This window comes from Amia ocellicauda, chromosome 9, assembly GCF_036373705.1.
Source record: "Amia ocellicauda isolate fAmiCal2 chromosome 9, fAmiCal2.hap1, whole genome shotgun sequence".
Taxonomy (NCBI): Eukaryota; Metazoa; Chordata; class Actinopteri; order Amiiformes; family Amiidae; genus Amia; species Amia ocellicauda.
The window spans coordinates 8,354,989-8,382,013 of NC_089858.1; the positions used below are offsets into that span (position 1 = coordinate 8,354,989).

The 27,025-nt window shown below is 38.5% G+C and overlaps 1 protein-coding gene across 4 annotated transcripts in view; it reads right to left on the reverse strand.

Moving 5' to 3' along the window:
- vav2 (vav 2 guanine nucleotide exchange factor) overlaps positions 1–27,025 on the reverse strand; it is a 159,524-nt gene that overhangs the window by 100,890 nt on the left and 31,609 nt on the right. For all 4 annotated transcript variants that reach the window (XM_066712971.1, XM_066712972.1, XM_066712973.1 and 1 more), the window contains exon 2: positions 17,121–17,237. In XM_066712971.1, coding sequence (XP_066569068.1) covers positions 17,121–17,237 — 117 coding nt within the window. The remainder of the gene's footprint in view (positions 1–17,120; positions 17,238–27,025) is intronic.

Here is a 27,025-nt window from a genome sequence, read left to right on the forward strand (position 1 = left end):
CTGTAAATGTGACAGATTACGGAGAGAAACAACTCTTTTTGGTTAAAATGCATTCCAAATACTCAATTTCAGAAATGTATGTTTGGTCTCTTGCTTCTTTAAAAGCTGTGTAAGACTTGGTTGGATGACAAGGCCAATGCTTTCAGACAACAGTAAGGCAAATGTTAGTGTTTTAACCACAGTAACGTTGCTATGTTTGGCAATACACCAGATGGAAGTCAGAAGCAGAATCATTTCACTTTCTCTCTACTGCATGATATATTTGTTTGGTGCTCCTCTAGTCTCTTAAATCTGACCGTGTGATTCGGAGAGACATCTGGGTCCCTTTTCATTTTGGTCTATTCTCAAAAGAGACAAAAGGGAATGCCTTCCTTAGACTTCAGACTGAGTGTGTCTTTGTAATTGCTGTTTTCTGCAGGCATAAGCGCTCATAAAACAAGGCCCAATACTGACAATTGAATTGGTTATACTGTACATGTGGACATAATTATATTTTAAATAAAATTAAAAGGTTGTGCACGTTTAATGTAGCGACAGCAGGAGCATCACAGTCAATCTTTATTATTATTCAGGAGTTTGGTTGAACCCCAATAACACTTTGATGGATGGAGTGTAAAAATGTATTTAGATTTGGCTTGAACTCACTTGGCTGAGGATCCAGGGCCTGGGCTTGTGGAGGAGGCACTGAAACCCCCACACCCCAAGGTGGTGCTTGGGGAAGATGGATAGATGCAAGACTTTCCAGTACAGGGAAAGTACTGTTTGAGCCCTGTATTTATATGAGGGGTGGGTGGGATTAGGGTCCGTTCCAAATACTGTTGTTGTTGTTGTTGTTGTTTTAAAAATCTCTCAGTTGGTGCAGTGAAGTAAGCAGGTCGAGTCAGGTCCCATTTAAACACCTTACATTATTTATTTTGTTTGCCTTTCATAATGGAATAGAAAAAAAAAACTTTACTAAAGGTTTGAATGCATATGTCATGCTCTCAAACACTTCATTTTTCAAGTGTGGTTTTATTAACAATATTGGCAGAGGAAGCAAACCACAACATGAGATAACAGAGACTATAAAGAACTTTTAAATAATTACACAATTTAAAATAACCCTAAGTACTATGCACATTCAAATGTGACCAAACTGGAAACAGGCTAGAACTTTTCTCTCTCTCAATCTCTCTCTCTCTCCCCCTCTCTCTTCTAAGGCTACTCTTTCATCCTCTCTCCTGCCATATTATTCAAAGCAGCCTAATCACTTTCATATCTGTGAACATCTTCAGGATATATAGAGGACTTACTTCCATCCAAAAAACACAGAGAAAGAGATATAGAACAGACCTCTATAACAAAAACAGCTGAGTAAAAAACAACAAAACAAATGATTTACATAGCCTATCTGACCTCCTGCTGCTTTCTCAACTGTTTAGACAAAATGAGCACCACAAGGAGAATTGACTAGACCTCACAACACACAGACGGCATTGGACATGAGACATACATGACAACAATCAAAGGCACTGTGGCTGGAATAAATAGTCTTCTAACGATCCTACTACTGTATTCAGCAAACGTCATTCACAGAGCTCATCCAAAATGGTGTGACAGAAGGTGCTGCTTTAACTTATATTCTGCTTAATCAGGGGGCTTTTGATTTTGAGCACAAACCTGCTGAACCACTGGGAATTGAAAACACACAAAAAAGAAGAGCAACAAAGATCACTTCAAGTCTGATCCCTGAAAAGAGGCTTCCCACTCACATTATCTCTACACCCGCACCTCCGGAAACCCACTGGACGCCATCGATTATTTCTTTTTATTCATTTATGTCTCTCCGAGCAGCATTCAGCACTGTTTGTAATTACTTAGTTTGCAAACGGGGTGCAAGGAGGGAGTGTGATAAGACCGAATAATTTCACAAAAGCCGGCGAACACTGCGGGACTGCATTTCCATTCAAACCTCATTATCCTTGCAGTGAGTGACATTTGGGAAGATTACACATTAATTCACATCCAGCAGCAGCAAGGCAGAGATAACTTGCAAAACATGGGTTAGCACTATGTTGCACCAATGAGGCAGATACACTGGCAGAGAGGGAGGGGGGTCGACACCCGGGGCCTTAAAGAGACACGGCTTGTGTTTAGCGGGACAATTCAGGGGGGGATTTCATAGAAAGCTTTTCCAGGACAAGGATTTCTTTTCATTAAGCTATACTGCATGACTGGCTCGAGCTAAAGAGACTTTTCCCATCTCAGATCATAGGTCAGTGAACCAGCTTGGCTAGTCCATTGCCCCCCCTTACCCTAGTGTCACATACTAGCAAGAACAGTTGAAATGTTTGCAATCCAAATTTTAGGATGCATCTTTGTTTGGCATTATCTGCTTGTAATTGTAATCAAAAAGTAATCCTAATCCAGATTTCCGGAAGAATGCTCTACAACACTACACTACAACAGATACCAGACAGAGGTGATATGTTTTTGGGTGGCATTCAGATCAGTCTTAAGACATTACTGCATTTCAGTAATAAGCTCCTAAAACTTACATCCATTGCTTCACATGAACTGATAATGCACAGGACGTGTGACGAGGGACTGGCCATTTAGGAGAAAACTAAGTAGGGTAGTTCTTTTTTAGGAGCCTCCTAATGTAATGTTTGTGTCTCACTGCAGGGGGTTTCTGCACTGAGTTATGTAAAAAAAAAAATATTTACCCAACACTCTGGTAGGGATGACAACCCAATGAACACACAACCGGTTCCCTTTAACAGGAGGTGAACGACTCCCATACAGGGACCATATACCTCACATTGTAATTTACTTATATAGATATGCAATTTAAATATAAACCATTTACAGAAATAACACTAATGATGAAAGGGTCTTAAAACCATTTAAGCATAGCTGTAGGATTTATTGAACCAGTCAGGTTTAGTTATTGGAGGTAATTCAGCCATAATAATAAAATGTAATAAAATGTTAAAATCATTACACAGACGCCAAAATGTCCAGACACATCAGACACATCTGGCCCAGGTAAACGAGTGACTTTTCAAAGGATCTGTGACCATGTCTGCTTTATCCTACACTTGAGAATATCTCAATGAAAAGGCTATTAAGGTCAAATCCATTGGAGCAAAACTCAAAATGTAATATATATATACACTCACCTAAAGGATTATTAGGAACACCTGTTCAATTTCTCATTAATGCAATTATCTAACCAACCAATCACATGGCAGTTGCTTCAATGCATTTAGGGGTGTGGTCCTGGTCAAGACAATCTCCTGAACTCCAAACTGAATGTCTGAATGGGAAAGAAAGGTGATTTAAGCAATTTTGAGCGTGGCATGGTTGTTGGTGCCAGACGGGCCGGTCTGAGTATTTCACAATCTGCTCAGTTACTGGGATTTTCACGCACAACCATTTCTAGGGTTTACAAAGAATGGTGTGAAAAGGGAAAAACATCCAGTATGCAGCAGTCCTGTGGGTGAAAATGCCTTGTTGATGCTAGAGGTCAGAGGAAAATGGGCCGACTGATTCAAGCTGATAGAAGAGCAACTTTGACTGAAATAACCACTCGTTACAACCGAGGTATGCAGCAAAGCATTTGTGAAGCCACAACACGTACAACCTTGAGGCGGATGGGCTACAACAGCAGAAGACCCCACCGGGTACCACTCATCTCCACTACAAATAGGAAAAAGAGGCTACAATTTGCACAAGCTCACCAAAATTGGACAGTTGAAGACTGGAAAAATGTTGCCTGGTCTGATGAGTCTCGATTTCTGTTGAGACATTCAGATGGTAGAGTCAGAATTTGGCGTAAACAGAATGAGAACATGGATCCATCATGCCTTGTTACCACTGTGCAGGCTGGTGGTGGTGGTGTAATGGTGTGGGGGATGTTTTCTTGGCACACTTTAGGCCCCTTAGTGCCAATTGGGCATTGTTTAAATGCCATGGCCTACCTGAGCATTGTCTCTGACCATGTCCATCCCTTTATGACCACCATGTACCCATCCTCTGATGGCTACTTCCAGCAGGATAATGCACCATGTCACAAAGGTCGAATCATTTCAAATTGGTTTCTTGAACATGACAATGAGTTCACTGTACTAAACTGGCCCCCACAGTCACCAGATCTCAACCCAATAGAGCATCTTTGGGATGTAGTGGAACGGGAGCTTCGTGCCCTGGATGTGCATCCCACAAATCTCCATCAACTGCAAGATGCTATCCTATCAATATGGGCCAACATTTCTAAAGAATGCTTTCAGCACCTTGTTGAATCAATGCCACGTAGAATTAAGGCAGTTCTGAAGGCGAAAGGGGGTCAAACACAGTATTAGTATGGTGTTCCTAATAATCCTTTAGGTGAGTGTGTATATATATATATATATATATATATATATATATATATATATATATATATATATATATATATATATATATATATATATATATAAATAATCACATCATCACATCAGCCTAAATCAATCAAAGTTTATGATTTCATCTTCCCATCTTTTATGTGGTCATCTTCAAGGTCTTTTTCCATCCCTTGGTATACATTCGATATCTTCCTTTGGCCATCCTTGATCTGTTCTCCTTCCAATGTATCTGGCCCATTGCCAAAGTAACATTTACACTGTCAATTATGTCACATATTTGTGTCTGTGTTAAATCCATAAAATCAATTTCTCTCTCTCTCTCTTGTTATTCCAAGCATACATTTTTCCATGCTCCTTATAACGATTGCACCATCATAATGAGGGCAGGGTGTCAGGAAGGCTCATATCAGAACATGGAAGAGTGGACTGTTATTATTAGGAGCAGAATGAGGCAAAGGTTACTCATAAATGCTTTGGCTGTTGATCGAACCAAATCCAGAGTGGGAAGTGGGAAGTATTTCACAATTCACCAGTATGTTAATCGAAAAATAGTATACATGTAGAAAGCAACCATCTGTAAAAACTGCACATAACATAGTAGAAACAGTAGAAACATTCAAGACTCTAGATTTTAATTCCCACCATTCTCAGTTTTAATTTCTGGGGGTATGCCTCTTTATATTTGACAATATTTTCAGAGAAACCAATGTTATAACAGCAATTGCTTGTGGCACAGAGTAAGTGCAGTTGAAGTAACCACAAACTCATTGCTAGCCTTTTCCAAAATACCACAGTTTCCACAAGGCAGCCCAAGTGCCTCATATTTTGTTCAGGCAATCAACTACAACATACGGTTCAGCACAGACCAGTTCCCACTCTCTCTCTCTCCCTGCTGGAATACTAATGCTGTAAAATAACGAGGGGACCACAGAGTGAAATGAGGAAAACAGTATGGAAACTCAACCCTTTTTAAATTAACATTTCCCACACCCTGTGCACAATAACACAGACTTCCTGTGTTCCTCTAACCTGCTTCTCCCAAAAAATATCTGGATCTATTTAATGCAGACCCAAGTCTTTATCTTAAAGTACTGAGAAATAATTAAATATTGCTATATTGATCGTATCAACAATAGCAAACCTTACTTAAACCTTAAAGGCCTCCAACATACATGGTAAAAGTACATTTGAAATCCATGTTCCATTTTCATTGGTCGTTTTTTATATACAGAACACAGGGGTTATAACATATTTATAAGACGTGTTGACAGTTATAGTTGTTATAACTGCCTGCAGACCACCTACAACAATATGGGCCAATTGAAAAATAATTAATGTTCAAAACTTCTTACAGCAGTAAGAAAACTGACTTAATTTATAGTATACTTATAATATAGAGATTAAATATATTAGGGGCGAAAAAAAAAACTAAATGTGTGGTAATGGAGTTAAGTATTTACAACTACAGAACAGTTCAGTTGCAATATATCCTAAGTAGAGATGTAAAGAATTTTAGGTGACCGAACTGATGGAGGAAAACAAACACTTTTCATTCCGAGTCATTGACTTAATTCAGGCTTCACTGTGAGTCACAGACTGTCAAAATGAATGTATGTCTTTCAACCGTAATTAGAAGACTCCCTAAATGCCACACTCATGGGAGCGTGGATAACTTTCATATAACTTGGCCTTAACTGTGTATTGGATAACATTTGCTTGCTTTCTCGTCATGGATTTCAATGTGTTTTAATCAAATCTTAATGTCCTGCTCTCGCTCTTCATTTCCGATTAGAAAAGATCGCCTAATTTACATTCCCACATTGTTTACACAATGTTCCGAAGACATCAAATCACTCCATAGGCAGCCATGTAGAAGAAAAGGTCTATATTTCGTTTCCATGGATAGTCATTACAGTTGTTGTAAACAAAATTTTGTCCATCTGTCCTTTATTTATCACTTGATTCAATTTCATGACGTTTTCATGGAGTCGTACCAGTTGGAAAGCCAGACTTTGACTGAGCTATATGGTGTAATTGCTGTGGGTATAACGACTTATTTTGCATTGCAGGTGTTTTTCCCCATTTCCTCTGCTAAACAGGCACCAAGACCTACCCAGCACTAGTCTCAAGGACCCAAGGCTTACTTTCCAGCTCTGGCCTTTGCTAGCGAGATGTCAGATTATGCAGCATTAGCAGGCTACGTATGGCAACTGTAATTTAACTGTATAATTAATTATTTTGATACAACGCCAAGATTCATTACTTCAAGTATACTTACTGTACATCCCGGTGGTGCACCGGATATAGGAGCATATCTGCAACCTAATGCTTTTCTACAAAAAAATAAATAAAAGGGCATTAAGCAGAATATTTAGGTTCTCTTTAAATGATGAAAACACATTTTGAATTAAGTTCACAAGAGAAAACTAAAACTTTAAACAAGAGGAATTCTCTGAGGTTGATTTTAATTTTCTGGTAATGTAAAAAAAAAAAAATCTCACAGCACTAAATATTAAAATTAAACTGTAACCGCAAACACATCTGCAGTATTTAAAAGAACTGCTGCGTATTAATACAAGTTTTTCTTTACATGTAATAACAAGGTTATTCCTGCTGATTCCAGCTCTGGAATTTTAATATTACTTATGATAAAATCCAACAGTGAAATTGGTTGGATATTATTTAATTTAAATATGCTGCTCAGCAGGATTCGGTTTTGATATTGGAGGGCAGGCCATTATAAAACTCAAGCAAAGTGACATGTCTGATTCCAGTTGCTTCAGTCATGTGAACCTTTAGGCTGGGAGCTCTCGTGCCGTTTTAGAAATTTCCCCGGCTCAAAATCAAAACTGCCAGCTGGGATTGCCTGGGATCCTTTAGCTAATCCACTATCCCTGGTTTGTACATTCACATATAATCATTATTGACACAACACAAGTGTAGATTGTAATACATTATGGAAAAAAATGTTTTCTGACCTGCTAGTAACCAGACAAACATTTGGTGCTGTAATCACAACTTTATATAAAGGACAAAATTTTTATGAGAGTCAGTGTACTTTAATGACCTTCAGGACAATGGAGGTACTGGCCATCATGCTTTTTGTTACACGTTGTTGTTGTTGCAATACAGGAAGCCATTTCAGATATGTTGTTATTCTATTTACCTCATTGTCCCTTCATTAAGGGAGGATATATATATATATATATATATATATATATATATATTTTTTTTTAATAAAATGTATTGTTTCTTTAAAAGTTTCAGAAAGGGATTAAATGGGACTAAACCAGAAGCCACAAACTTGAATTCACCTTGAATTTTTACTCTTTTCAACTGCAACAGTGTCAAGAGCATTTCTAACAATATTGCACAACAACAATGAACACAAACAACTGGAAGAATATGAACTCTGGTTTTAACAAATCAGTATACAGTAGACCCTGGTAAAGCTTTTGCCTTATACTGAACTGTACACATTAAACCACATTGTACCAATTAAACATTTTATATAAGCTTGAACAAAGAAACTTTCGGGAAGGTGAATTTTATGAGATATTTCAATGTTAGCAATAAATCACTGAAAGCATTTATATATGAAGGTGAGAAAGTAGTGGTCACAGTCTACATAAGAAAAAAAAAAGGTTTTCATTTTCTGTGCCACTAATTACTCTAAAGAGTTCAACAGAGCACCATATTCTCATATATTTATAGAAATATATTTCATCACTTCAGACACGTGCCAAAATACAGGAAGGTCAATTAAAATGATTACTCCAAAATGCTTTCAAGAGAACGTAGAAAGATTCAGCCCGCCGTGTGGTGTGAAATGTGTCAAACATGAACATCGTGTGAGGTCTGATTTGTAAGAACCTGGCAAAAAAGAAGAGGGGAGAATCAATATGGAAGAAACAAGAGGAAAAATCATATTTAAGTGTGGATTTATACATTAAAGAATAATTTGCTTTCTGTGAACTGCATCCTTTGCTGTGAAGAGGCATTAGTCACTGATAAATGTTTCACAAAGGTTCTTGTGCCAATTTGTTTTTTTCATGTCCTACATAGAAAACATTAATTGGATGTACTATCAATTTTAAGGCCTTGATTAAATCAAACAAAGTCCCAAAGGGGCAGGGCATAGTGGTCTTAAAGTTTATCTTATTGTAAACCCTAAGGACTTAAAGGGTGCATAATAATAACCACACTTTTAGCTGCAAAAATGTTTGTGCAATCTGTATAACTATGAATGAATATTGCACCCAGTACCATTAGTCTGACAAATACTTAAAATTGTACCTTGTTTGACATTGGAAACTCAGGAATAGACTAATGAGAATTAGCTATCAGGAATAATCTTTCACAAATCAGCCGACTTCTCTATAATAGCCGAGTGTAAAGAACCGTGATTTCAAGATATAGGCTATACTATATCACAAGATCTCCGATTTTGGAGGTGTCCTTGAAAAACCTCTAAGAAAAGGAACAAACGGTGCCTGGGAGAGGATTTTAAATCTCTGACTTTTGCCAATTTATTACGCAAGAGGACAGCGATGTTTAAAAAAAAAAAAAAAGGAAAGCATCCAATATGATTTACAGTAAGATGGACATATCTAACCTGAGGTCCTCCTGTCAGGGCAGAAAAACAACCAGAGCACATGAAACGAACCATTAGGGGTTTGTGCCAATGTATCTTAACAAAGCACTGACCCACTCTCTGTTTTCTCTCGCAGTTCGCCTCCGAACTCCTGTTGGCTCAGGCTCTAGCCGGAAGAGAGGGCCGGTCCATTGTGTGAGGAGCTCGGGACAAGGTCAAGATTAGAGGCCCAAACCTCCAATGGTGGAGTCTGTAGTGTGGGATAGTTACTGGCTCAGAGTCAGCCAGCAGTCTGACACACAGGACCAAGGAACACCCCCTGGGCCCCCTGTCAGAGCTGTGCCGTCGAGTGTCACTCTCATGTCTCTCAGCCTAGCCGGCCCAGGAACCCGCTGGGTCCTCAAACCTTGCAGAGAAGTGGGAGTATGTTTTTCTTCTTCTCTTTCCACGTCACTTTACTCTTAACAGGTGCCACTCCAAACAGGCAGTCCAGTATTGCATCTACCATAGCCTGACCGATGATCAAGATACAATAGAAAATGGCAGTAATCTGTGACGATGGGCGCTTTAGCCAATGATTTGTGCCATGTTTGGGGTATATTAAATGGCAAGATGCAACAGAAAGGGGTTAGAGATAATGAGCCTTATGGTGCTTTTAAATACAGCAATCTGTTCAATGACAAGGGGGTTTTAATGTATTTATTTACGTTATTTATCAGCTGCCTCCTTTCATTCAGTAGGTTCTCTTACAGGCTAGGCCGATTTAGCTCACAAATGGAACTGAAGGTTAAATGGACAAAGTGGCTGTTTTACAAATGGGTTATAATGTACGGGGGGGACAGAAAAGGCCTGTAAGAATGAAGTCCAAACCAGCGGCATGCACAGTGGTTATGGGTCAGACTAGGTCAAACTAGAAACCAGAACATGATGGTACACAGACAGAAGAAAGTGTAGCGGAGTGGGGAGGTTGTAAGGACTGGATTGCTGCCAAGTGAACATCCAAATGTAAAGTTCAGGGACGAGTTCAGAAATGATTTCACTTTGTAAAATGCTCTGAAATGTAGAACTATCATCCAGCAAAGTACCTGATATTCAAATGCAATTCCTTTAATATCCGCCAGGAAGGTTCTTTGTTGAGATAATACCTTTGATGACACTGTAGGACCCCTGTAGATACCATTCAACACAGTCTGGCTCAGAGAAAACTTCAAAATATTCTACAGTGCAGGAAATTTTATTGTAAGATGGCAAGCAGTGTAAGGGAACAGGTTATAGTTGAATATATAATCCCATTTTAATGAGACATGCTTTTACAATGGCTCAGCTGGACCTGTGGTATTTTATGATTTTGTTTTGTGGAAAGGACTTAAATCTAACCGTGCACATGTGACAGCAGTTAACAATGAAGCTGACCACGGCAAGCCATAGCAGACAGGCACGGATACTAAACAATAGCTGACAAGGCTAGGAGCAGATCCTGACAAGATTAAAGAAGTACAGTACGGCCCTGCACAAAAGGGAGGCCTCTTTGCACAGACCAGCAGGTTGTGACGAGTCTAAAAGGCAAGAAACTGCAAGGCAAAAACCCAGTGCATTATTCATAATTAACTTGAAAAAATGCTACACAAATTTTACTTGCATGGTACTCTACATTGCTGTGTTTGAAAGTAATCCCTAGCATCTCCAATATGACAGGGTTGTGTGCATGATGTCAAGGCAGGGATCTGTGCCAAAAGGACACAGGCCTTTAGGTTATACCTTCCCCTGTCTCATGTCTCGACAGGCAGGGATGTAATTGATTGTTTGGAAGTGAGCAGACACAATCTTTCCATTAGATGCTGCTTCCCCCCACCCCCAACCCCCACTGACACGGAAGGGGGGCGGAAGTTTTGTGCGAGAGGGACGTATTGTGCTCACTAGCAGTCAATTTCCACAATAAAACAAAGCCCTGCACATCTCCCCAGCCGCTAGGAAAGGTGCTTTTGAATTGGTACTAATTGTACTCAGTCTCACTATGCACCTACCTCATTAAAAAGAATTACATTAGCACATTTCGGCTTCTGTTATTTACAAACCTGCTTTACATTCATGATTGAATAGCAGCTTAAGGCTACATATCTCCAACGAATTGTAATTATGAACGGGGAAGGTTTGCAAGCAGTTAAACTTGACAGCGGGAGAACAGCACATGAATAAGGTTAAAAAACGTAAATTGTGAATTCTGTCAACCACTGATATGATCTATATGGAAGATTTTGGGGTGGTTTTCGCTGGTGTCGGTGGCAAACATTATCCGGTTCAGCCTTAAAAAATGAATGAATGCCTGGAATTGTTTGAGTAGCACGGCAGCACTGTGTTTGACTGAAAGATTATAAAGTGAGCCGTTTCTGTGAAGGGGAAGGAGGCAGGGTAAAAACTACAGCTGAGCAAACTCACTAGAGATGATGCAAGTCATTTGTACAGAAATGTTCAAGATAACTGGCTGACAAAAAATACATATATCCATTTCTAAAGCAAACATAACAAGCAAAGCCTACATAGCAGAGGCAGTGTTAGAGCTGGCTGGCATTTCGTCCATTAAGAGTCTCTTAAAAATATCTTATACCATGAATTCCGTTTCATTGCAGCCTGAGTTCTCTGTGGATTAATGAAACCACAAATGAAGTGCTAACTTTACAGCATCTACAGGTGTGCATTTAGGGCACAGATCCTAAACATATTATCATTATACATTGTACTGGATCATATGCTGCATGATTAAGAAAGATGTTGTGGTCTGATAGTGTAAATTTACATTTTTGCGGAACAATATCACAAGTCTCTCTGGATATTGGAAAAGTACACAATCAGGAAAAGTCCTAGGTTGTTGCTTTGTTTTGCAGCCCTGAATGTTTCCTCTTCAGCCACTGCCATAAATTAGTATATTAAATGTGTTTTATTGCGTGGGTAAGTTCTATTGCGTAAGTTCACAACTTAACATTTTGAAAGCCAAACAGTCACAAAATGTTTAAGCTTAAAAGCCTTGGATATTTCAATGGCTAATTGAATCTATTAAATCACATTTCCTTAATGGTGGACTATTACGGTCAGTGGGCCAGTAACACTCGAAACACAGCCATCCTCAGAAAGAGCAGAACAAGGGAGAAGACATAAATCAGGGAAAAGACTTTCACCATCCTAACCCTATTGATTCCGGAGTTCTAATAAGACAGCTTTCTGGCTGTTACTTAATTGTTTTATTTTTAAATAGGTTTGTTTCACTGCTGCTTAACAAATTAAGTAAACCATACAAATTGGGGCTACCGTGCTTTCATGTTTTCTGCACTGTGAGAAACATAACTCTCTCGTTATTTCAAGCAATGAAGATACATCGGTTAGGCAAACTTCAGACAGTATAATTGAGAGTAAACAAGCTGGTCAGTGCCTGCGGTGCTCCTGGATTCAGACCCATCTTCAAGGTATAAAAGGCTAATTAGAAAAGTCAGCGAGACAGCAGCTGCAGGAGGCCAGCAACTGCTCCCAACCTACCCGTCTCCCCAGACGTGGCCATACCGGAGTGATGTTTAATGACTGACACGGAAGAAAAGAGGAATAAACTGGGCAGAAAGCAATGATTAATAATTAAATCGGAAACTAAATTAACATCGCAGTGAACCGATCCGAATTAATAATGGATCTGGGCTTGCCAGCTAATGGTAAAACATGTATAGTTTCTGACAAATTGAAAATCGGGGTGAGGGGGGCGGGGAAAGAAATTAAAGGGTATGACAGTTTCAGAAGCATCCAAGAAGAGAATATCCCATTACCTGTGGTGATGACAGGAAGTAGGCCTACTAAAAGAAGAAGAGTAATTAGAATGGGGGGCAGGTCAGTTGCTAGTAATTGCGTGGTGAAAGTCACCACCATTACACCACTACATAAACATCATGAGAAATGCTGGTCTCTGGACACTGAATCCTTTGCTTATTTCCCTCCCTAAGGACTAACATGTGGCCAAAAGCAGATAATTAATTTTCCAGGACTGCTCTCCTGGCCTTGTTAGACAGAATAAGCTAGTTGCAGAAGTCTGTGCATGTTTTTGTTTTGTCTTGTAACCTAGAGAGGTTGTCCCTCATACACTTGCTACAGATAGTACATATTCAACAAGATTAAGGTCGTAACAGAGGCGCTGGTGAGAAAGGGGAAGCCTGCTCCACAGAGAGAGTTCTACTATTAACACTTTGACTGACTCGAAGACTCTCACTGCTCCTGTCCCGTCTGTTGCCCATTGATTCATGAAACAGCATTTCATAACAACTCCGATCTACCACTTCAAAAAGATCACCACAGCAGTCGGCCCATTTGGGGAAAACCAAAATAATGACCGTGGTCTGCCTACATACAGATAAGAGTTACAGATATAAGGCTTTTCAAGCTATTTTCAGTTAATATAATTAAGCAAATGCAATGAAGTGTGCTTCCTGTGACTAAGCTTAATGCAAAAAAAAGGAAAAACCATAGCATCTGTTTTAATAACGGCAGCACCTGCTCCTAACCACTCCTGCAGCACAAAACCCATAATTAACTGCTCGGGTTCTTCTATAAAAAAGCATGAGACTTGACACAGACCGTATTATATTTATTTCTGTTGTGATGAGGTCTGTTGGTAACAATATTTCAAGTGCTCAGAAGCACATTTTCCCTCAACCCGCATGCACAGAGCCCAGCTGCAGCAGCAGGGCCACATTGATTAGGGCAATTGAGCTCCTCTGACGGATGCTTCAGCATGCGCCTGTGTCAGAGTCGGCCTCGTCAAAGACACTTTGTTACAATCGGCACCTACTCCGAGAGGAGACAGTTTCACACGCTTTATCCTCTTCAGGTCCCATTGCACATGTGTGACATGGACTTCATGAGATCAGTACTGCCTGCTACCAGTAAACTTGCATCACGTTAATAAGTATCACATTCAAAACCAACTTTTAATCTGCGTAAGGTGATTTAAGAAACCGGTATTGGACAGATTACTATAATGTTTAAAATAACAGAACAAGTCTTAAATGTAAATCAACAGTTCCATTCCTATCCAACTAGAAGCAAAATGACATGTGTACACACACTATCTAGTATCTACACTTGATATATACAAACATACACACAGAATATCAAAATCTGAAATAATTATTGCCAAAATGGTTGTTCCAGCTGGCAACAGAGGAGGTTTAAAACAAACATAAAATCAGCAAAGTTAAGTTGTCATTAGCCTCTTATCTCTGCTGTAAACAGAGATATAAGAGAAGGAAAGGAGAAAGTATTTGCATTTCCATTTAATCTCTATAAAGCACACGTGAAAGTTGGCAAGTAGCATCATGCTTGAATAGCGATATTAAACTCCAAAAATGTAATACACATTGTACATTCTTTATTATATAATAAGGTACTACTCTGTTCCCATTCCAATAATAGCATTGCTCTTATCTACATCGGATTGTTTAATTATTGGTGTGCATACAATGGCATATTGATGAAGAATTATGTTGGCATATTTGTAACAATACATTTATTTTAGTACACCATTGCTGAACAAACACTTTGATGTACAGATGCAGCAATGTCAGTCCAATTCTGACACACAAAGAAAATAAGGTCAGTAAGTATGCAAACAAAAACGTGAAAAAAAAATAAAAGACAACAAATTGAATATGAGGACCTCCAAGGGGAAAATTACATATTTGGCATTAAATATGTTACATGATAAATATCTGGTCAAGAAAATTAAAACAACTCCAGTCTGTCAAAGTATACCACATAGCATCTGTGCTAACCCCAGGGTCTGGGAGGGAGAGAGATTCTGTTTACAGGCTGTCAGTGTAAAAATTTAGCAGTTAACTGCATAGGAAGAAAGTGCTTGTAGTTCAGATATTAAGGGAATAGAAAAAATTGTTAACTAAAAACAAATAAAGTATTTCAATGAACAAATGAATAAAGAAACAAAGGAATAAAATGGGAAGGCACAAGCTATCCATTTTTTGGAATGTGTCTATGTCCTGAGCCATCATTTCTGAAACACCAGACTCTGCATATAGAAAGAAGCAGGATGATCCCGAGTCCAGTGTGCACTGACCCGTTCTGTCACCTGCTCTGCTTGGCCCCGAGCCAGGACACACGAGTGTTTAGCAGGGCTAATTACTGGCCATAGCAACCTGGGATGGCAGGTGCCTCTTCTTCTGCCGCACCGGATCCGAAAGTGAATAATCACAGAGGACGAGATGCTGCGTTATGAAAATTTCATCCCAGCTTCACAGATTACTGACAGCTAGGGTGAGGAGCAAGGCCCAGCTGATTAATGTTAATGCCAACATCTGCTATTTTTCAAGAACTCCCTTCACACCAAGAGCTGCAATAATTCATGCGCTGGGATATCACCGCACTTTCTAAGGAAAGCATGATATGATCGTCGTCTATTTGTCTGTTTGGAAGCAGCTATCACCGCACAGCCCCACTCCCATGTGTTCACGCCTCAGTCTCAGGCACTTAAGTGGTGTAAAAAAGGGCAGTTAAACCCAACACTGCCATTGTTTTATCACAGTGTGCACTTACCTCCTCTCAATCAACTGCACAACTACATAGCCATAAAAAGAGAGCTAGGTTTGGCAAGGGTGAGGCAATTATTAGTTGAATTATAAATTATGTATTATAAGTCCTTGCTCTTTTTACTGTTATTAGTTAACAAGTAATTAAAAGCATATTTTAATAGTGATGCACATGCACATCTTTATATTTTAGTAGTGCTTTGCTGGTGTCCTAAATATTAGTATTCAGACAAGTCACTAGATTTATCTTCTATTTACTGACAGGTTGGAAAATTAAATTTGTGCTGCATTAGTGGAGTGCTGTGTATTTTAATTAAATTTAATACAAGGCAATATTTTGACCTTAATGGAAAATCAATGACAGCACAAATTTTGCACTTTGCATTTGCAATTCACCAATTGACACACAAGGTCTACCTGATTCATTTAAACAGCAGTGGATTGTAATACCATTGCTGCTGAAGTCACAGAAAAAGCGTACGCTTGATCTCCAAAAATTCTGTTAGAAAACATGACGGCAGATCACCAAATCAGTGGAATAAACAAATATTTCTGATATTGCAGAGCTGATTTGCATTGCTAAAAATAGTCTGACATATGATACCTGAGTGGCAGAAAGTCAACTGCAGCCATTTTGTGAGATAAAACGAGGACTGACAAAAGACACTGGATGGTAAATAATATTCCCAATGAAGCTCTTGTGCAGAAATGTCAAAAGCTCTTGTGCATTAGACTGAGTTATTGGTGTATATTTGACAAACCTTGGAATGTGATACCACATGTTCTACCACACGGACTACTAGAAATGCAATAACTCCTGGTAAATTGAACATAGGAACACAATACAATATTATCCTAAAAGCTGCAGACAAGTAGATTTCTATTTATTAAAATCTTTTCTGGTCAGAATGCTGATGCCGAACTTAGATTTTCCATGTGCTGCAAAAAGCCAAGCACTTAAAAACTTCTGACCATTATATTGGTTAATTCAGCCTTGAAGGCAAACTCTACAAAGTAGTTATTTTTGATTGTGTGCAGCCAATGCAAATTACCTCCTCTGTAACTGTGCAATGAACCATTCAGGAGTTGTTGTTTTTTTAAATATCTGCATTCAAACTAAATGCCAAATAAGATGTGACCAGCCTTCTATTCTTCCCAAAAGATTTTGCAGATCAACACTAAGGTTAAATGCCTGAGGAAGATTATTATGAGTATTAATTATAATACTAATTATATATATATATATATATATATATATATATATATATATATATATATATATATATATATATATATATATATATGCACACACACATATATACACACACATATATATATTATTTATATTTACATATTTAGTTATTTTAAAACCACAATGTAGTGTGTCATATGCAGATAGCAGTTACATAAGTCAATAAAAGCAAGCAGACAAGTCTCAATTAAGGCATTCAAACAAGTAATGGCCCTCATTAAGTGTGTACGGCACTCATGGTCAGCCTGAGACAATAATTGCATCCCCTGCACCCAAAGCACAGGCAAAGTGATTTCCACAAAACCTTGGCTTCTTACCTTCCCAAAATCCCGGACATCAAAGAGGTCAAAGGGGTCAAAGAGCTCACTGTTGCGTAGTCCAAATTTGTCATGACAGACCTTCAGAAACGTGCGGATATTCTTCAGGCACAGAAACTGGAAGAGAACAACAAAAAATACACAGCGATTTAAAATAAGGGACTCGTCCTGCAATATAAAACGTATTGCACTGTTAAATGTGGATTATTGTATATTCTGATTACACTTGGAAATAACTGAAAAACAACAAGGAAACACTTATTTATATATATTAGGCCCCAAAAGTGGCATGGAAGATTATGGCTTGTAAAGTCTTTTGATAATTTATGATATATATTCCTCCTTCTATCTGATTCACTGTGTAAATAACATATTGCCCATAATAGGATTTTAATCATTTTCATTTCCATGCAGAACTAGGCAAAGCACTTTTGCGCTCTTGACAAAATCCAATCTTAAAACTGGAGAACTGCATGTGATGTGAACATCTACCCTCTGTAGGCAGAGAATTTGCCTCCGTCTGTTTTGGAGACAGTTCAGATAATCCAGAGAGCTGAATAATTGAGGTTCCCGTTATCTGTCTTCTTTAGTAATTGAAAAAAAACACTGCACGAGTTCCAGAAGAGATCAATAGCATATATATATATACACACACACACACACACATATATATATATGAAAGGTGTCAGAACACACAGTGCATCGCAGTTTGTTGCGTATAGGCCTGCATAGCCGCAGACCAGTCAGGGTGCCCATGCTGACCCCTGTCCACTGTCGAAAGTGCCTACAATGGGCACGTGAGCATCAGAACTGGACCACGGAGCAATGGAAGAAGGTGGCCTGGTCTGATGAATCACGAGTTCAAGGTGTTGACTTGGCCGCCAAATTCCCCAGATCTCAATCCAATCGAGCATCTGTGGGATGTGCTGGACAAACAAGTCCGATCCATGGAGGCCCCACCTCGCAACTTGCAGGACTTAAAGGATCTGCTGCTAATGTCTTGGTGCCAGATACCACAGCACACCTTCAGAGGTCTAGTGGAGTCCATGCCTCGACGGGTCAGGGCTGTTTTGGCGGCAAAAGGGGGACCTACACAATATTAGGCAGGTGGTCATAATGTTACGGCTGATCAGTGTATATATACACATATATATATATACACACACACATATATATATATATATATACATATACATATACATAGATACATACATGAGCCCAAGTAACTGTAACTGCTTCCATAAAGACTACATTAGGCAAAGTGTGGATGCATACTAATGTATTGTTGTGACTCATTAGGATAATCATGTTCTGCAAAAAAACATTTCAATTTCTCTATTTATAAATCTATAGTCACATGCATGCTGCAAGAAAAAAAAAGAAAAAAAAACACGGGTAATTTCACAGAGCTGACCTGATCAAAAGTACTGTTATTTTATTATTATGTTTATTTTATTTTATTTTTGGCTGTTCGGGCACAAAAATAAATGTACTGACTATTGTATTTCATTATCTTTGGCATCAGGGAGAGGGAGCTGTTGAACCTTTGATCGGGGAAATAAAATACAATAATTAAAAATCACCCCTAGACATGTGCAGCTTCCATCTTAGAAAGCTGTGCACTATATGGAGATTTACCAACCATAGGGGTCCTTTATTTGGGCTCTTTGTCTCTGCTTTCTCCATTAAGCTGTGTGTGACACTTACCATTTAGTAGCAAACATTCTTAGTTAATATGTATAAACATTTATTTTTCCACCAGAGGCTTAAAATAACTGGGAAAAAAACAAATATGAAAAACTATACGTGTATAAATAATTGAGTATACAGATTGGACACTTCAGCTCTTGTTGGTCCGTTTCTGTTAACTACCCAGGTGTTTCCCATATCAAGTAGACCAGTTACCGTCTAATTGTCTTTATTTCGCTTTCTCTCTCTTCCTGACTTGACCTTTGACCTAGAGCCTGCACCCTTTCCCTCTCTGAATTCTGGGATGCTCAGATACATGAACAAATCAATGGCTCAGAAGCTCTCCCCACCGCACCACGTGGGTCACCTGCCTCGTCCTGTCTGAGTTTTATGGAAATGAGCGCTTCTCTGCCGTGCATCTCCCCCCCAGACACCCAGCAAAGTGCATCCTAGATCAGTGATCCAACCCTCTGCTGAAGAGCAAACCACGCACCACCTCCTGACCTGCGCTCGCTGCTTCTAACAGAAGACATTTTCTTCCACGAACACCCTCAGCGCAGTTATTTTCTCTCTGGTCTTAAAAGTTCAGCCTGTGCCTGCAAATTATTTACCATGAAAAGATTAACTTGCTGGGAGACCTTTCCTGTGTGTTTTAATAAAGACATGGGCACCTCATTTGTCTTGCAATTAAGGTTTTTATCCACTGAGCAAAAAGGATTTTTATTCAACAGCTGAGAAAGCCAACACTTGGCCCTTCTTCACAACAATCCTGCAGGTTCCTTAATAAGCTTTAAAACCACTACAACCCAAATTGTCAATTCAGGGGGTGCTGAAGTGACATGTTTTTACAAGAATGTAAAGAAGAAAAAAGAGAGAAAATATATCTTTTTAAAAGAACCATGAATAAATAATAATATGAAAGCCATTACCGCAGGTAACAAAGGATTTAAAATGGAGGTGTCTTGACAGGACTTCCCTGGTCTCAGACACAGGGAATATTATATTACCTTACTCTCAGAGGGCTGTCTAATTGATCAGTGTGGCTTCCAGTTGGATTTTTAATAGAGCGTCCAAATTAAACCAAAGATGAAAGTTTAATAATAAACCTTGCTTCCAGTAATAAAAGGGGTAATATTAGGTCTGAGACACACTGACAGAGCTATGAAGTGTAAGAAGTAGCGAAGGCGCTCTGCGGGAGAGAAGCCCTCTCCTCCTCTTTGGTGTCAATCTCACAGCACTCACTCCCCCCAAATTAAAGGAAACGGGGGAAAAAAAGGAAATCCTTTGAGGTTTTTATGTCTGTGGATTATTAAAACCCCAGGGCTGAGCAAAAGATGCCCCCCCACCCCCTGCCCAGAGAGCAGTGAAATCAGCGCACAGTCAGTCACCAGGCCTACTTGATCTTGGATCTTTAGCTGTGATTCACTTCATACCTTTAAAGCAGCGCGAAGAAACACTGCAGGTGGTAATGCACAGTCATGCTTTCACTAGACAAGATAAGGGATGTTATTCTTCTGACAGACAGGTGAATACAATGGGGGAAGGCATGTGTGAGGAAGAAACAGGGCCTTAGATCACAGACACAAACAAATACCAGCCCTTAGCAGACTTAAAGACAAGCGAGTCATTGGGCTTAAATTCCATATTAAAAGAAAGACACTGCTGTACTAGCCCTGATGTCTCTATAAAACGGTCCCCAGCTTCCATATTTCATTGTGGTCTTGTGGCCATGCCTAAATTTGTCACTTTACTGTCTGTATTAATCACAACATGTGTTACCTGGAATCACTAATGAGAGCTGTGTTCATAATAGGGTTTTCACAGAAAACCAAAAATGGCAGTGTAAAATTGACATATATATATATATATATATATATATATATATATATATATATATATATATATATAGCTTTTCCGCGTAATTAGGTCCAATCTTTCCAGATTTAGATGGTTATTTCACCTTGTCGAGAAAAAGCGACAAGAGGAGCAATTAAGAGAGAAAAAAAACATTGAATGCATAATGCATGAGAGAAAAATGTCATAGTCTGGAAATATTCTCCAGCAAGTAAATCATTACAAAGACTCTAAAGACATGAAATGAAATAGGCTTTGTGGGTATCATTCATCAGACTTTACCTCACTCCTCAGAAATGCCCAAGTTCTTTCATCGTCTCCATCTCTCCAAAGACTGAAGGGATTCTTTTAAAAACTGTCTGTGTGAATCACCTGTGACTTATGTTTATTTTTCTGTATAATATTTTTAAAACCTGTGTGATTTTTGCTACCCTTCCTTATAAAAATGAGATCTGAATTATATTAGGCATCATTAAAATTAAACTTGGGTACACTGGGATTAGTACTATTTTAAAGTAAAATGAGAAAAATAAGGACAGCTGAAATTCATTTAAAAAAATACTCAGCAATTTAAAACAAATGAGTGCAAGATCATTTCATACTAGACATAACCTTAGTGTTGCAGGTAGACTGTATATGCTACATAGTCTTACATATATACATTCCCAAAGGAGATTTCTGGAAGTAAGGCAACACCAATGTTTTGTAGTCGGCAAAAAAATAAATAAACATAAATTTCCTGTAGCACACTCTTTTATTCCCTCCCCTAGTGTTTCACTGTTCTCTGTAATGTAAATGATCCCTCCTCTATCCACAACAGAGTAAAATATCACTCAGCAACAGATGAACAAGACTCACAGGAAATCCAACCAAAGTATATTGCTAAAAAAAAAATCAGAAGCACAGTGGAAGAAAGGAGATGTCTTTAAGGTACTGTGGCTGGTGAACCAAAAGAATGCTTTGCTGGCTACAAAAATGTACTCCTTTCAAGACTGATATTGAACGCTTTCTTCTACTCGAGAGGTTCTCTGCAGAGCTCTGTGGGCACCTGAGCCGATCCCCGGCCTGAATGAAAGAGAAGCCTTCAACAATGACTCAGACACTTAAAGGAATGTTCTCACTAAGTGTGATGTCATCATCATGCCAGAGAATTAATATCTGACCTCCCATGTTAAGCCTTTGGGAACAACGCTTGCTTGTATCATTCTCTGGTGACTGTTGGCTAAGGCACTGCCTTGGACTTCCTTTTCCTCAATGGATGATGAATCTCTGGGCAGGCAGATTCACATACAGATGAAACCAAAGAAAACATATTACAAATGCAACAGATTATTGTAGGTTTTTCTGCTTTGGTTGAATTGTCACTGTTACTCCAGTCAACGCAGACTGTTAAGTACATCTGTTTTTAAATATCCTGTTCCCCTTCTCACATGATAAAAATATAGCATAATCTAATGGGATCAATAGAAGAATTACAGGGGGATTCAAAATCTGTAATTCATATTTTCATATTTGTGAATGAGTGTATAGATAGATGTGTTTTGGTCATATAACACACACACATCTATAAAGATATATTCATCCAGACAGGCTGATAAATATACATAAGTGTTTGGAATAACATGTAAAATTCACAGCATCGCTTAAGTAACTTGTCTCGTTTGTGAACTCATGTGCATATTTTCATATCTATTATATGTCTATTATATCCGACAGGATGTCTATTATATCCAAATTCAAATTTCTCAGACCTGAGCCCAATGTGGAATGAAATGCCATCATTTCCACCTTTGAGAGACTCATCTCCCCTACTGTGCACTTAAGCCCTGGATCTCAATGGCATTTATCCTCATTAGTGTGACTGTCATTTTAAATATAATGCAAATATAATCTACATTACAAATGAAAAGAAAGACAGAGGAAAAACATATTTGCTTCGACAACAACAGAATCAATCTGGCATTTAATTTCTCCATCAGTTTCAATGCACTGTTTTTTAAACACATGAGCTGATGAAAGTGTGAAAGGTGAATCACATGGTGTGAGGTGCAAATAAGACAAAAACACTCTGAGGAACACACTGCCAGGGTCAGTACAGGACATTAATTATTATTAATTAAAAGAAGCATAACACAACTTGTTTGAAGAAGCTATTAGACTTCAACTACTTCAAGGAATTATATTTTGTGGTTTGGATGTAGGGAACATTTTCTCCAAACTTTTTATATAATTTAAACAAACTTTGGGAATTCGGCCAGAAAGGGACAATATTTAGTTTCATTTTTGTATTATTGCTCTGAGGAGGGAATTAAACCCACTTAAGAGGGATGAGAAACTTTCTCTGAGAGCAAAGGCTGATTAAAATCAAGTTTTACAAGGGCAGAACCAGTCGATGAACGTGGAATGGAAACGTGTGCGTGAGGAACTACAGAGACTCCCCAAATAAACTAAATCGATGGGGAAATCATTAGTGTCAGGAGACAAAAGACCCCCATTGTATTCACTGACTTTATATAGTTGCCTTGTGCTTGTACCAGCCTGAACTCCTAATGTCTTGAAAACAAAAGGCCCATCTAGCGTAAGTGATGGTGTGGAGTTATTTCTGTTGTTGCACTGAAAAGGGATTTGCTTATTTCTAGAGAGTGACTAAACCATTTTTTTTGTGTGGATAAAGGAATATAGAGGGCTGGATTTAACCACTGCTTTGACCCGCCCACCAATCACTTTTTACAAACCCAATGCATGATGGGGGATTTCTGTGAGGCAGAGGTTTTTTGTTTCTACCCAATTGGAACCTGCCAGGCGAAAGAAGGTGATGACAAGAAAAATATATATTTTAAAAGCACTCTTATTATAAAATATATGACTATATATGACACTATATCTGCATCTGACAAAAAAACTAAACAGAAACTACTTGTTTTCCTCTTCCATTACGCCTGTTGCAATGCTGAGCACATAGTTCAAATGATTAATCCTGAGCCGCCTGACACATTTAATTAAAATGGAAAACGACTTGTTAATTGCACAATAAGAGTCACTGTCTGTGTGTTCAGTTATAAAGTAATCATCACCTCCAAATACTAAAAGCAATAAACCAGGTAATCATAGCACAGATTAATACAAGAGTGGCTGGCTGGTTAAATCAATTACATTTTTTAATCAAGAAATACACAGAAAAATATATGTTTTTTTTTTCTTCCAATTTACAGCGGTTTGTAGAATTTGAAATAAGATTCAGAAATATAATTAGATTACATTCTACATGAGTGTGCATTAGAGAGAAAAAGATCAAGTTTTTTTTTGGTTGTGTTCATCCACGTAACAGTCCTAAAATAAGCTTTATTGTGCAATTAGCAAGGCTGTTTATGTATCATTTTTCATCATCACTGCAGAAATTATAAATTGCACACTAAAGGTCAAAGTATTATCATTAGTGCTTCTCTGTGCATTAGATTAACAAAGAAATGTATTAATTCGACACAATGGAAGCTTTACAGTAGAATAAAAGGTTGTTAAAATTATCAAAACCAATGCTAAGGTTACAGCAAACATTGAAGTGTTAATTGCGGTTTTATACTATACAACATGCCCAAAATGAATTGACAGTACTGTCTGCCTTTTTTATCTCTAAGATCAAACTCACTTTTTACATTTCAGGACAAAAGTTGTCTCAAATCTTTGAAAAAAAATCCATGGATGAAGTACTCTTTGAAGGAAAAAAAGAATAAATAATTAACCAGTGATCTTTATCACACATTTCTGTTGAAGTCCACAGATGACCGAGCTGAGAATGCAAAATCATAGCCTGATCAACTACTTCTAAGAATAACCTTCCTTTAATTATTCCAATATACACTGATTTTCTCTCCCAAAAAGATCAAACCAGAAAGCAAACTATTTACTTTTATATACCGACTGCAGCATTGTGAAACAGAAGCCGTGACTCTGAAGCAAACTTTGGAAGAAACAGGAGATAACAGACTAATCCCTGTGTAGGGGCACATTATGAAAAAGATAAAGCAAATAGGAGAACTTGAAATGAGACCTTCTACAATAAAAGGAGTATATAGTGAGGCTATTTCTAAGATTGTGACTCAGCAGAAGGTGGATGAACTGTATCTGCTGGCCCTACCACACGAAGGTTGATCAATAGACGCTCATGGGAAATAGTGACCAGAGCGAGTTCATAGGCTCCTTCTACCTTAGAATATGAGGCTCAAGAAAGCATTCAATTATGAATAGCGCATCTACTTAGCAGCTATTTTAAGACATTCAATTCATAAGAATCCAGCCATTGCTAGTTTTGCAGAAGCCAGATCTCTTGTACATGTTGGTTGTTTCTTATAACAGGCAGTACAAGGTTAAAATCCGACAGCATCTTCTAATCCTTCCTCTAAATTCAGAAGCACACAATATACAAGCAAGCCAGTACATACTATACATGGATGGAATCACACATTAAAGATTTAAAAAGAAAAAAACTTAACAGCTACTAAATGCAAAAAGGCGAATATTATCACATACTGTAATAAGTGAAGCAGAACAGGCCTCACCTCCACGAGTCTTAAAAAGAAGCTGTCACTCTGGATTTAGCGCGATTTCCAACATGGTCATTAATTTTCAAACAGATGGCCAAGGATCGCTTAGCTTAAACCACTGGAATAACCGCCCCCCCCCCCGGCTTCTACTCTGCAACTGGCAAGAGCAACTCCAGCAAGGAACATAACCAGCAACCAAATACATTTTAGATATGTTAAAACATCTAAACCTACTGCTTGAGCATGATTTAGGATTCTGAGAAAATGGGTGCAAGATCCAATGAACAGCCACACGTTTAATTATTTAAATTTAATCCAGGAACTGACTTGCTGAGAGACTTCTGGGCAGATTAAGTGATAGTTCTTGGATTTTGTTTCTTATGTTGAAAAAACATAAAACATCTCACGAAACCACTTAAAGTGCACAGTCCAGAATGACTCAATCTAAAAGCTGGTGATGGATTACATGATTGTTTTCATATCTATTTTTAGTCTACACTCTTATTTGGAATCAGATTTCAAATACAACACTAACTAAAAATGTGAATGTGGTTTCATGATGACTTACTCAAGCCCAAAGGATGTTCCTTGAATGCCTGAACAAAAAACAATTGTAGATGCAGGCCCTTGTGAACACATGGATGGTGGACTATTTCTGGGACAGCACTTTAATGGACCGGCACTTGATGGTACTTTTGAGAAGCTGTCAAGTGCCTGAACTCATGGTGATTGATGACATACGAGGAAAAAGAACTCAGAATGAGAACAAGCATCATCGCCCTCCTTGCTCTTAAAGCAAACATAAATCATTTCATAATTCACGGCATGCTTTTTTTTCCAGCTATGAGAAGGTGCAGCCCCCAAGGATGTCATTATCTGAAAAACTTCCTGAAGGAGGGCTCTCGAGCAGCTTTATCCCCACTGTGTATAAAGTGTCTGAGTGGCACAGTCAGTGATCTCAGCAGAGGGACTTGTAAGTGTTCATCAGGTCCACAGAGCACTGAAAACCAGGATCAAGAACTCTCAGAAGGGCCGATACCACAGCCTGTTTATTTAGCAGAGTTTTCCATGAGATTTTATGTTTATTCTCTTTTTGGTTTCAGACTAGCAACTCAAATTATAACAGTTTTCTAATAAGTCTAATTACGGCAAAGATCCAATCGCCATTCGAGAAATGACTCTCCAATGTGGTTCCTGACCCTTGTTTGCCTGTACAAAGCAAATATGAATGCAACAAGAAAATACATAAAAATCAAGCTTTTATGCAAATCATACTTCAGGTCCATCTACCAAAATCACAAACGAGTTAAAATGGAGAAATCTCTAGCGGTGTTCCCTCAGTGGGACTATATTGGCTCAAGTTCTGGGTCTTTTTGTTCAGTTTGCTACATTTAACACTTTGGAGAGCTAATCTGATCCTCTGTAGGCAGTGGATCAGCACAAGAATGGAATAAAACTAAAAGAAAATGCCATTACCACTGGTTTGCTTTAATGTGCTTTGCAAATGACTGCAATATACCTAATATTCTTTATCTCCCTGCTGCAGCAAATTGCTCTTGGCTCTGCTAAATTACCCAATAACACACTCAGATAAAAATAACAGCAGACTTTAAAATGAGAAAAATCTCTCAATTTAACTTTGCACAGTTTGAAATGATTCCTGGGCCGTAAACACTGCCGAGTACAAGAAGTCGCTTTATAATGGTGCCGGAGTTTGACATATGATGCACTCACTCTGTAAAACAATTAAGGGCAAATACATTGAAATTCATACGTGGAAGGATCCCGATCCTCTCATAAAAGCCTCTACGAGTGTAGGAC